The sequence below is a fragment of the Heptranchias perlo genome, chromosome 5 (genome assembly GCF_035084215.1).
Source record: "Heptranchias perlo isolate sHepPer1 chromosome 5, sHepPer1.hap1, whole genome shotgun sequence".
NCBI classification, from domain to species: Eukaryota; Metazoa; Chordata; class Chondrichthyes; order Hexanchiformes; family Hexanchidae; genus Heptranchias; species Heptranchias perlo.
The window spans coordinates 114,942,159-114,955,385 of record NC_090329.1 but is presented as its reverse complement, the minus strand read 5'-3'; the positions used below and the strand labels follow the sequence as shown (position 1 = coordinate 114,955,385).

Here is a 13,227-nt window from a genome sequence, read left to right as displayed (position 1 = left end):
CCATTGACATTCCCCTGTCCACTACTTTAGTCACCTCTTCAAAAAATTCAATCAGGTTTGTCAGGCACGACCTACCTTTCACAAATCCATGCTGGCTCTCTCTGATTAACTGAAAATTCTCGAGGTGTTCAGTCACCCGATCCTTAATTATAGACTCTAGCATTTTCCCCACAACAGGTGTTAGGCTAACTGGTCTATAATTCCCTGGTTTTCCTCTCTCTCCTTAAAAAGCGGAGTGACCTGTGCAATTTTCCAATCGAGAGGGACAGTTCCTGAATCTAGAGAACTTTGAAAGATTATAGTTAGGGCATCTGCAATGTGCTCACCTACTTCCTTTAAAACCCTGGGATGGAAACCATCTGGTCCTGGGGATTTGTCACTCTTTCGTGCTATTATTTTCTTCATTACTGTTGCTTTACTTGTGTTAATTTTATCGAGTCCCTGTCCCCGATTCAATATTAGTTTTCTTGGGATTTCTGGGATGCTATCCTCTTTTTCTACTGTAAATACTGACGCAAAGTAATTATTCAACATGTCCGCCATTTCCCATTGTCAATGACAATATCCCCACTTTCAGTTTTTAAGGGGCCAACACTGCTCCTGACCACCCTCTTTTTCCTAATGTAACTATAAAAGTTCTTCGTATTGGTTTTGATATCCCTTGCAAGTTTCTTTTCATACTCTCTTTTTGTAGCTCTTACTATCTGTTTTGTGACCTTTTGTTGATCTTTGTATCTTTCCCATTCGTCAGGATCTGTGCCATTTTTTGCCTTTTTGTATGCCCTTTCCTTATGTCTTATACTGTCCCTTACCTCTTTAGTTGTCCATGGCTGTTTTTTTTGGTAAGTAGAGTTCTTGCCCCTCAGGGGTATAAACCGATTCTGTATCTCGTTAAATGTTTCTTTAAACATTTCCCACTGATCATCAGTCATTTTACCCATTAACAGATTTGCCCAGTTTACTGTGGACAGTCTCTGTCTCATCCCATTGAAGTCGGCCTTACCCAAGTCTAGAATCTTAGCAGCTGACTCACTTTTTTCCCTTTCAAACACTACATTGAACTCGATCATGTTATGATCACTATTGGATAGATGTTCACACACAGTTAAGCTGCTAACTAAATCTGGTTCATTACTCATTACTAAATCTAGTATGGCTTGCCCCCTTGTTGCCTCGAGGACATACTGCTGTGGAAAACTATCCCGGACACACTCAAGAAATTCACTACCTATCTGACAGTTGCTAGTCTGCTTTTCCCAATCTATGTGAAGGTTAAAGTCCCCCATTAAGACCACTATGCCTTTGTTACACACTTGTCTAATCTCTGCATTTATACAATCTAGCACTTCAGAGCTGCTGCCAGGGGTCCTATACACAACTCCTACTATAGTCTTAGTTCCTTTCCTATTTCTCAATTCAACCCATAAGGTCTCTGTTGGCTGCTTACCTCTCGTTATATCCTCCTTTCTCATTGAAGTGATTTCATCTATAATCACTAAGGCTACTCCTCCCCCTCTTCCATTTTCCCTGTCTCCCCTGTAGACCTTATAACCCGGTATATTTAGTTCCAAATCCTGACCATCCTGCAGCCATGTCTCAGTAATAGCTATCATGTCATGCCCTCCAATTTGAATTTGAACCTGTAGTTCATTTAATTTATTCCTTATACTCCGTGCATTTGTATATAGAACTCGTAGTTGGGCCACACACCCTAGTCTGACCTTCAGCTTTGATGCTGGGTTAATCACCTTACGCCTTCTAGTTTTCACTTTATCTGCAGTGTTTACGCGCTCAGGTTCCCATCCCCCTGCCACTCTCGTTTAAACCTTCCCCAACAGCACTAGCAAACACCCCCGCGAGGACATTGGTCCCAGTCCTGCTCGGGTGTAACCCATCCCGCTTGTACAGGTCCCACCTTCCCCAGAACCGGTCCCAAAGTCCCAGGAATCTAAATCCCTCCCTCCTACACCATCCCTGCAGCCATGCATTCATCCGGTCTATTCTCCTGTTCCTATACTCACGAGCACATGGCACTGGTAGTAATCCTGAGATCACTATCTTTGAAGTCCTGCTTTTTAATTTATCTCCTAACTCCTTAACTTCACCTTGCAGGACCTCATCCCTTTTTTTACCTTGTGCAGATTACAGTGCTGTTACATATTGGAATATTAGTGCTGTTACATACTGAGCTATAGATTACCTTGTGCAGATTACAGTGTTGTTACATACTGGAATATAGATTACCTTGTGCAGATTACAGTGCTGTTACATGCTGGAATATTACAGTGCTGTTACATACTGGAATATTACAGTGCTGTTACATACTGGAATATTACAGTGCTGTTACATACTGGAATATTACTGTGCTGTTACATACTGGAATATTACAGTGCTGTTACATACTGGAATATTACAGTGCTGTTACATACTGGAATATTACTGTGCTGTTACATACTGGAATATTGCTGTGCTGATACATACTGGAATATAGATTACCTTGTGCAGATTACAGTGCTGTTACATACTGGAATATAGATTACCTTGTGCAGATTACAGTGCTGTTACATACTGGAATATAGATTACCTTGTACAGATTACTATGCTGTTGCATACTGGAATATTACAGTGCTGTTATATACTGGAATATATAGATTACCTTGTGCAGATTACAGTGCTGATACATACTGGAATATTACAGTGCTGTTATATACTGGAATATAGATTACCTTGTGCAGATTACAGTGCTGATACATACTGGAATATTACAGTGCTGTTACATACTGGAATATAGATTACCTTGTGCAGATTACAGTGCTGATACATACTGGAATATTACAGTGCTGTTACATACTGGAATATAGATTACCTTGTGCAGATTACAGTGCTGTTACATACTGGAATATAGATTACCTTGTACAGATTACTATGCTGTTGCATACTGGAATATTACAGTGCTGTTATATACTGGAATATAGATTACCTTGTGCAGATTACAGTGCTGTTACATACTGGAATATATAGATTACCTTGCGCAGATTACGGTGCTGTTACGTACCAGAATATAGATTACCTTGTGCTGTTATATTACACTGCTGTTACATACTGAAATAAAGTTATTGTGCAGTTAACTTCATTTTATTGAAGATTTGAATCAAAAACATTTTTCAACATGGTAAGAAGCAATGCTCAGACCGAAGAGGTGCTTTTGCTCTCTCACTGCATTGAACTGCATTGCTAAACAGTAATGACCCATGGCCTGAAGATAACCACTGAAACATCAAGAGAGCTTTGGTGCTGATCTTTTTAAGCGTGTTTTGAGAAGCAGGATCAGCATCCAGATTTCTGAAAGGAAGATCCCATCCCTATTCAATGTAATAAGTGCCAGTGAAAGGCAGCTCATGGCACACTTTACCCAGAGAGGTGAGGCCACCGCATCCGATGTGGAGAGTACTGTACAGGCCTCACGTACTGGCATATCAGGGAATTTCTTCACTAGGGTAGAAGTTATTCTATATTTTTTTGTACTGTTTATGGAAATGGTATTTCAAATGTAAAGCATCTCCCTCCCCTCCCCCCTCTCCCCACCCCAGGATACTGTTCATTGAGGGTTTATTTTTTTTTTAAATTATCACTCCTTTTACTCTTGATGAAAAATGTTATGGGTTACAATGTGTCTTTACGAACATACAAATTAAGAGCAGGAGTAGGCTACTCGGCCCCTCGAGCCTGCTCTGCCATTTGATAAGATCATGGCTGATCTGATTGTGACCTCAACCCTACTTTCCCCATCTATCTACTATAACCTTTGACTCCCTTGTTAATCAGGAATCTATCTAACTCAGCCTTAAAAATATTCAGTGACCCTGCCTCCACCGCTCTCTGGGGAAGCGAGTTCCACAGACTCACCACCCTCTGAGAAAAAAAAATTCTCCTCATCTCCGTTTTAAATGGGAGACTCCTTATTTTTGAACTGTGGCCCCCAGTTCTAGTCTCTCCCACAAGGGGAAACATCCCCTCAGCATCTACCCCTTCTAGTCCCCTCAGGATCTTATATGTTCCAATAAGATCACCTCTCATTCTTCTAAACTCCAGTGTATACAGGCCCAACTTGTCCAACCTTTCCTCATAAGATAACCCCCTCATCCCAGGAATCAGTCGAGTGAACATTCTCTGAACCGCCTCCAAAACAATTATGTCCTTTCTTCAATAAGGAGACCAAAACTGCACACAGTATTCTAGATGTGGTCTCACCAATGCCCTGTACAACTGTAGCAAAATATCTCTACTTTTATATTCCATTCCCCTTGCAATAAATGACAACATTCCATTTGCCTTCCTAATCACTTGCTGTACCTGCATACTAACTTTTTGTGATTCATGTACTAGGACACCCAGATCCCTCTGTACCTCAAAGTTCTGCAATCTCTCTCCATTTAAATAATATACTGCTTTTCCATTCCTCCTGCCAAAGTGGACAAGTTCATATTTTCCCACATTATACTCCATCTGCCAAATTTTTGCCCACTCACTTAACCTATCTATATCCCTTTGCAGACTCCTTATGTCCTCTTCACGACTTACTTTCTTACCTACCTTTGTGTCATCAGCAACTTTAGCAACCATACATTCGGTCCCTTCATCCTAGTCATTGATATAGATTGTAAATAGTTGAGGCCAAGCACTGACCCCTGTGGCACTCCACTCGTTACATCTTGCCAACCTGAAAATGACCTATTTATGCCTACTCTCTGTTTCTTGTTAGCTAACCAATTCTTTATCCATTCTAATATGTTACCCCCTACATCATGAGCTCTTATTTTGTGTAGTAGCCTTTGATGTGGCACTTTGTCAAAAGCCTTCTGGAAATCCAAGTACACCACATCCATAGGATCCCCTTTATCCACGTTGCTTGTTACTTCCTCAGAGAATTCTAATAAATTAGTCAAACACGATTTCCCTTTCACGTGTTGACTCTGCCTGATTGCATTGAGATTTTCTAAGTGCCTTGCTATAACCTCCTTAATAATAGATTCTAGCATTTTCCCCATGACAGATGTTAAGCTAACTGGCCTGTAGTTTCTTGTTTCCTGTCTCCCTCCTTTCTTGAATCGAGGAGTTACATTCACTATTTTCCAATCTAATGGGACCCTTCCAGAATCTAGGGAATTTTGGAAAATTAATACCAATGCATCTACTATCTCTGCAGCCATTTCTTTAAAGGCCCTAGGATGAAGTCCATCAGGACCTGGGGACTTGTCAGCTTTGAGTTCTAATCATTTTTTCGAAACCCTTTCCCTGGTGATTGTAAATGTTTTAAGTTCCTCCCTCCCTTTAAGAGTAGAATGAAATTTTCAGTTTAATGTTTCTATTTGGCAAATTAGAGATTTAGTTCAACTTGTAAGAAAATACAAACATGAGTTTATATTAGAAGTTGCAAAATGTGTGATGGGTTTCCATGTCTCTAGGAGAACTGTCATGTCTGGTATCAGTCTTGCTGCACAGTCAGCTGGGAGGAAGCAATCATGAGGTGTATGATATTCAGATTTTCCTTCTTGCCAGAATTTCATGTTGTTCTGTCTGTCTGAGAATGGATGACATGATTCCAACCGACGCCAGCAAGTTCATGTGACAGAAAGAAATCATAATCTCAGACTTGTGCCCTCTTGATTTGGGAACCAAATGCTCAGCTCCATAAACTATTGGAACAATCTGAGGTTTAACTCCTAAAAGTAGCTGGCTATTAACATAGGGCACATTGGAAACAGGAAAGCACTTGCCCTATCGATAATGCAATGGGGCTGGAATGGAACTCAAGCAGCATTCAGAGGTGTGCACTCTGTTGCTATCCAGATGTTCTTGTGCTATAGCTGGAGCAATGTGAGTTGGTGAATCCCATTTGAGAAAATCTAGTTAGCCCTTCCAATGATTGGTAATTTGCACCTCCCCCGATTAAAGAGCGTTGGATCCTAAGACTGTCTTCATTGGGTTTATTTTTTTTTCCAGGTGTTTAGATAATGGGCTGTGTGCAATGCAAGGACAAAGAGACAACAAAAGCAGCAGTGGATGAGAGGGCTCGTTCCGTTCCCCAGAACCCAGGCTATCGGTATGGGCCCGATCCTTCTCCTCAGCACTATCCCAACTTCGGTGTTACGGGAATTCCAAATTACAACAGCTTCCATGGAACCAGCGGGCAAACACTGACTGTCTTTGGCGGCGTTCATTCTTCCTCTCACACGGGGACGCTGCGTACTCGGGGAGGAGGGACGTTAACAGGTAGGAGAAACATCCACATGGGTTTAACTTTTTTGTTTTCTTTTTAACAATTTTTTTCCTTAAATATGGTACCTTCATTTAATGAAAACCCCTTGTGTTGAACAACCCTTTCACCAGAACAAAGCTTCCTTTCTGTTCGAAAAAAATGGTACAAATTGGTGAACAACTTGTTTTGTCTTACTGTTGTGCAGCCAATTGTTATACTGTACAAACGCTCCTGTGGAACACTTTGGGACATTTTACTGCGTTAAATACACTATATAAATTCAAGTTAAAGACGCTATATAAATTCAACAAAACTTGGAAGTGTAGTAAACAGTGAGGAGGATAGTGATCGACTTCAAGAGGATATAGACAGGCTGGTGGAATGGACGTGTTGGACTGAACAGAAATCCAAAACCTCCAGCCTCCCCTTACCTAACCTGATTTTTTATATATATAGAATGATTAGCCACTCCTATCCTCACATGCATAAGTAGTTAAATCGCACATGTAGCATTTAGGTAGCAGCAAAGCATGATGGGATACTTGACCATTATGGTAGCAGTTCGTAACCCACACTGTAAAAGCTGACAAAGGCAGGTTTGTTGGACTTATGGCCACCACCTCACTTATCTCCAGAACACATTAAGGAATGTTTACCCAAGGCCGAGGCTGACATTGTTTATCCTAACCACCTTACTTTGGATGATTAAGGGAGGATCGGTGGATATCTCCAAGGTCACCCCAGCACAAAAGGGAGTAAGGGATGAGCTGATCAGGACTTTGTGAAGACCCTCCGTGTAGTCTCAATGTCTGGGACTTGTGTGTTTACTGATAAGGGTCTTCCTCAGGAATGTGAGATGTTTAATGTCATGGGACGACCCAAGGTAGCCCCTGACAAGTGAGTGGCAGACTATACCACCCAATGAAACCCACTACAGTTACGTAAACATGTACCCCCACCTTTCACAGCAGGTGGGTGTTGCTTATTGAAAGGTATAAACATGCTTGTAGTGCTGATGTTCCTTTGAGAGTTAGGTGCGAGCTTGAGGAAGCTTACCACTCTCCATTTGTGCACAAAGCTTTCTAATAAACTTTAACTTGGTCAGCAGTTCCGTCTCCATCTGGTTTTGCTCCAAAAATTCGAGTCTAACAGACGGACACGTGACAGATGAAATTTAACGCAGAAAAATGCGAAGTGATACATTTCAATAGGAAGAACAAGGAGAGACAATATAAACCAGAGGGCATAACTCTAAAAGGGATACAGGAAGAGAGAGATCTGGGGGTATATGTGCACGAATCGTTGAAAGTGGTTAAAAAAGCATACGGGATCCTGGGCTTTATAAATAGAGGCATAAGAGTTCAAAAGCAAGGAAGTCATGATGAACCTTTATAAAACACTGGTTCGGCCATAACGGGAGTATTGTGTCCAGTTCTGGGCACCGCACTTTAGGAAAGATGTGAAGGCCTTAGAGGGGGTGCAGAAAAGATTTACTAGAATGATTCCAGGGATGAGGGACTTTAGTTACATCAATAGACTGGAGAAGCTGGGGTTGTTCTCCTTGGAACATAGAAGGTTGAGAGGAGATTTGATAGAGGTATTTAAAATCATGAAGGGTCTAGACAGAGTAGATAGAGAGAAACTGTTCCCATTGGCGGAAGGGTCAAGAACCAGAGGACATAGATTTAAGGTGATTGGCAAAAGAACCAAAGCTGACATGAGGAAAAACTTTTTTACACAGCGAGTGGTTAGGATCTGGAATGCACTGCCCGAGGGATGGTGGAGGCAGATTCAATCATGGCCTTCAAAAGGGAACTGGATACGTACTTGAAAGGAAAAAATTTGCAGGGCCACTGAAGGAGTGGGACTAGCTGGATTGCTCTTGCATAGAGCCGACACGGACTCGATGGGCCGAATGGCCTCCTTCCATGCTGTAACCTTTCTATGATTCTAAGTTGTTAGGCAGAGGAAGTAGAATGAGAATATTACACAGGTCAGTTAAACTCGACCCAAAAAAAATGTAATTTGTTTCACTCACATGTTTAAATATATTTTAAACTTACAAATTCATGTCAGGTGATTGGAAATAATTCTACCTGATCATACAGCTGAGTTTCAGCACGCCATTGCACTATTACTGGTCTCAGACTGATAGTGTACAGCGATGTGCATCTGGTGGAATGGTATTACACTGCCGCCTGCTCCTCATACCCACTGCCCAGTAAGGAGAGAGCTGTGCACGTGTGTTTCCACCTTCCTGCCAACTCACCTTAAATGTTAGGAGAGAGTAAGTGGAAGCCCAACACAAACTTCAAAAGTGAATTTGCAAAATGTCCACAGCTTCCAGTGAAGTCCTGGGCACTTCTTGAATGTGGCTTCACACTGGGCTGGAGTTATACTGCACTCTGGTAAAATACGTGAGAAACTACAAAACTCACGCTAATAAAATGGTCAACTCGGGTACGTGGAGCAAGACATTTGCGGAAGGCCATTGATGAAGAGGAGGTGGGCTATGATTGCCCACCTCGGGCATTCTGTATTATGAGCATTGCTGTGATTACGCTGTGCTGAAACTACCATTTAAAATCAGACTTTATGTTTTCGTATACATTGTAAGGAGATACGGAGCCCTAAAGAACGAGCTGTGATGTATAGTTTTATTCCGAGCAATGATCACGCTGCTAACGGATATCCTTTTCCTTCCCGTCTCCAGTAGGGGTAACCCTTTTTGTGGCCCTCTACGACTACGATGCCAGAACAGATGATGACCTTAGCTTTAGAAAAGGAGAAAAGTTTCAAATTCTTAATAACACGTAAGTACTGAGAGAGAGACGAATATTGAAGAAACTGCAGTCTTTGAGAAATGTTACTTTCTTCACCCAATTGTGAAGCTTCCACAGAGTTCAGATGAGCCATGTAAATGATTCTTTGTGATCATTATCTGTTGGGATCATCACTCTGTTAGGGAGCCAGTTTCATCAGTGGTCGCTCCTTATTCAGTGTCGTATTTTTTTAAATAAAACATTAAATGGAATCATTAATATCGGCTGTCACTATGGTAACGGGTGTTTAATCTCGTTTGTAGAATAAAGGAATTTAGATGTGGAACTCACTGCCATTTTGAAGCAGATAGCATTGACGCATTTAAGGGGTGGCTCTATGCATACATGAGGGAGAAGGGAATAGAGGGAAATGGGGGTTGGGTGGGACGAGCTAATTAGAGCGGGAAGAAGCTTATGTGGAGTATAAACACTGGAATAGACCTGTTGGGCCGAATGGCTTGTTTCTGTGTTGTAGATTCAATGTAATTGTATTTAAACTCATCATAGCAGTTAAATGGTCTTCTGTATCTTTACCAGGGCTCCGAGATGCAGCTGTATGACAAAACTGTAGGCCCTGAAATTACCCTGTGGGATACGCTGGGCTCCTCTTTAGTCTTCCCTCCCCCTCCCCCTCCCCTATTGTGGCGGAGGAGTGAAATCATTAATTTTAATCTGGTTAACGCCTCTGCTAGAGAGAGATTCCAAACAAATGTTCCAAGTGTTTGTGCTTTAAGCCTTCCACAGTTTTATTTTACAGCCTTAATGCTCTTCTTTCCTCCCTGGACTGAGCTGAGTTTGATGCTTTCCTTGAACAAACAGCAAAATACTGCAGATGCTGAAAATCTGAAACTAAGACAGAAAACGCTGGAAACACTCAGCAGGTTCGGCAGCATCTGTGGAGTCAACAGGCAAGAGGTTTAGCGTGAGGCAGGGCCGACACCTGAAACTTGTCCGTTATATCAACAGGTGCTGCCTGACCACTGCCTGAAAGGGTGGTGGCAGCAGATTCAATTGTCCCTTTCAAAGGGGAATTGGATCAATACTTGAAGGGGAAAAATTTGCTGGGCGATGGGGTAAGGGCAGGGGAGTGGGACAAATTGGATAGCTCTTTCAAAGAGCCGGCACAGGCACGATGGGCCGAACGGGCTCCTTCTGTGCTGTATGATTGCATATAACTTTGTCTGCAATTGCTGCAATTACCACACTGTTTGTGGTTATAGACTGTTGGATTCCCACCCTTTATTATAGAGTAGAAACTAAATCTGATATCTAACGATCCTTCATTTATCTCTGGACTGACATTCTTCACAGTCTTCCTTCGAATGCTTAGTGACGGGTTTTGGGCAGTAACTTTCTTAATAGGGGAATCACATGCCTATTTCCTGCAGATAGGTGAGCTGTTTTCCTCAAAAGGTGACAGTACAATACATTCCATTTATTCAATGTTAAGAAATAATAACACAGTGACCATTACATCTGGAATTATAAAAGTCAAGATGTAATGGTGAACCTTAACAAAACCTTTAAGACAGACCTCAGTTAGAGTACTGTGAGCAGTTTTTGGGCTCCAAACTATCGGAAGGATGTTGAGGCAATAGTGAAGGTACAGCGCAGATTCATTAAGATACTGCCTAATATGAGGAAATACAAAGAAAGATTTGGAAAAATTGGGGCTCTTTTCATTAGAACAGAGGAGATAGTGGGGGTGATATGATAGAGGTGTTTAAAATTATAAAGGGATGGGACAGAGTCGATAGAAACAAACCGTTTCCAGTGATTGAGGGATCCAGAACGAGGGGACCTTAATATACGATTAGATGCAAGAGATTTAGGACAGAGAGCAGAAGAAACATTTTTTACACACAGGGCTGTGAGGTTGTGGAGGTGTTGGTGATTGCAGCAGAGAGCATGTCAACGTTTAAGAATAGGTAAAATAGGTGATTGAAAGAAAGGGGGATAAAGGAACACTCCAAACAGACTGCAGCGGTTCAAGAAGGTGGCTCACCACCACCTTCTCAAGGGCAATTATGGATGGGCAATAAATGCCATGAACGAATAAAAAAAAAACAGGACAGGCACATGGGATTCAAACTACTGCTGTGGAGGATAAAGACCAACACGGATTGATGTGGTTGAACGACCTGTTTCCGTGTTGTATTTTCTATGTAATTCTAAGTGATTTTGGTTGTTGGTCATTTTCTGCAGTGACTTCCATGGTTGTTTCAAGTAGAGTGAGCGATGAGGCTTTTTAAAGAGCAAAATGTGTTGAGTATCCCCCTGGTGATGAAAGAATTTGAGGTTCAGGCAAAATAACAAACCAGTTCAGAAGGAATCATTCAACGTTGATAATCCCCAGTGTCGCTACGTAAGCACAACTTTATATTGCCAACGAAGGAAAGTCCCTGTTGTTTGGAGCAGATGCATGAAGCTGATTCTTCCCTCCCAGGCTGATGTTATCCCAGATGTCTCTGCTCCATCCAGCCAATGTGACACGAAGGTTTACATGGTTACCCAAAGCAATACTGTAAACAGAGTTTTTTTTTTATCTTCGAGCTACAATCCAGAGGAACCAGCAGTCTGAGTACCTATCTGCGATGGTGTTTTGTTTCTGAGCGAACTTTGTCCTCAACTTAACACTGGTGCTTTTAGGTTTTATATTAAGCGATCAGTGATGTGCCATTCACCTCACCCCTCAAAAAACGTGCCTCTAAGTGGGCCTCAGGTGAGAGAGTAGACCAGCCCAAAACTCTGGGCTTCATTGCAATTGCTCATGGTATTGATATGTGCTGCCTGCCTCAATAGCCCCTTGTGGTGAAGGATTCCAGGTTCTATTAACCGTCTGCGAGCACTTACAACCGGAAAAGTCAAACTCTGGTGAGTTTTGCTTCCTGCCCATGGAATGCGCCACCATCACAGCCCTGACTGTGCACTGATGGCAGTGAGTGATGGGCAGTCATAAAGTTTGAGCCTATGACCATCTGGTGGGATGTCCCATTGTCACCATTGGAGACCAAGTCATCCTTGATAAAATAATTCTAACAACTCCCCTACTTAATGCTGCAGATTGGCTGTACATAGATTTCATGGGGAGACTTCTTTCTGTGGCTGGTCTGTGTGCGTTTTTTTTTTTATTCGTTCATGGGATGTGGGCGTCGCTGGCGAGGCCAGCATTTATTGCCCATTCCTAATTGCCCTTGAGAAGGTGGTGGTGAGCCGCCGCCTTCTTGAATCGCTGCAGTCTGTGCGGTGAAGGTTCTCCCACAGTGCTGTTAGGAAGGGAGTTCCAGGATTTTGACCCAGTGATGCTGAAGGAATGGCGATATATTTCCAAGTCGGGATGGTTTGTGACTTGGAGGGGAACGTGCAGTTGGTGTTGTTCCCATGTGCCTGCTGACTTGTCCTTCTAGCTGGTAGAGGTCGCGGGTTTGGGAGGTGCTGTCGAAGAAGCCTTGGCGAGTTGTTGCCGTGCATCCTGTGGATGGTACACACTGCAGCCACTGTGTGCCGGTGGTGAAGGGAGTGAATGTTTAGGGTGGTGGATGGGGTGCCAATCAAGCGGGCTGCTTTATCCTGGATGGTGTCGAGCTTCTTGAGTGTTGTTGGAGCTGCACTTATCCAGGCAAATGGACAGTATTCCATCACACTCCTGACTTGTGCCTTGTATATGGTGGAAAGGCTTTGGGGAGTCAGGAGGTGAGTCACTCACTGCAGAATACCCAGCCTCTGACCTGCTCTTGTAGCCACAGTATTTATACGGCTGGTCCAGTTAAGTTTCTGGTCAATGGTGACCCCCAGGTTGGTGATGGTGGGGGATTCGGCGATGGTAATGCCGTTGAATGTCAAGGGGAGGTGGTTAGACTCTCTCTTGTTGGAGATGGTCATTGCCTGGCACTTATCTGACGCGAATGTTACTTGCCACTTATCAGCCCAAGCCTGGATGTTGTCCAGGTCTTGCTGCATGCGGGCACGGACTGCTTCATTATCTGAGGGGTTGCGAATGGAACTGAACATTGTGCAATCATCAGCAAACATCCCCATTTCTGACCTTGTGATGGAGGGAAGGTCATTGATGAAGCAGCTGAAGACGATTGGGCCTAGGACACTGCCCTGAGGAACTCCTGCAGCAATGTCCTGGGGCTGAGATGA

General features: G+C 42.8%; 1 protein-coding gene across 5 annotated transcripts in view; it reads left to right on the top strand.

Moving 5' to 3' along the window:
• The window catches only part of LOC137322036 (tyrosine-protein kinase Fyn), a 278,886-nt gene that overhangs the window by 176,616 nt on the left and 89,043 nt on the right, over window positions 1–13,227 (top strand). For all 5 annotated transcript variants that reach the window (XM_067985066.1, XM_067985062.1, XM_067985065.1 and 2 more), the window contains 2 exons: window positions 6,004–6,273; window positions 8,973–9,072. In XM_067985066.1, the coding sequence (XP_067841167.1) occupies window positions 6,015–6,273; window positions 8,973–9,072 (359 nt within the window). In that variant the 5' untranslated portion in view covers window positions 6,004–6,014. The remainder of the gene's footprint in view (window positions 1–6,003; window positions 6,274–8,972; window positions 9,073–13,227) is intronic.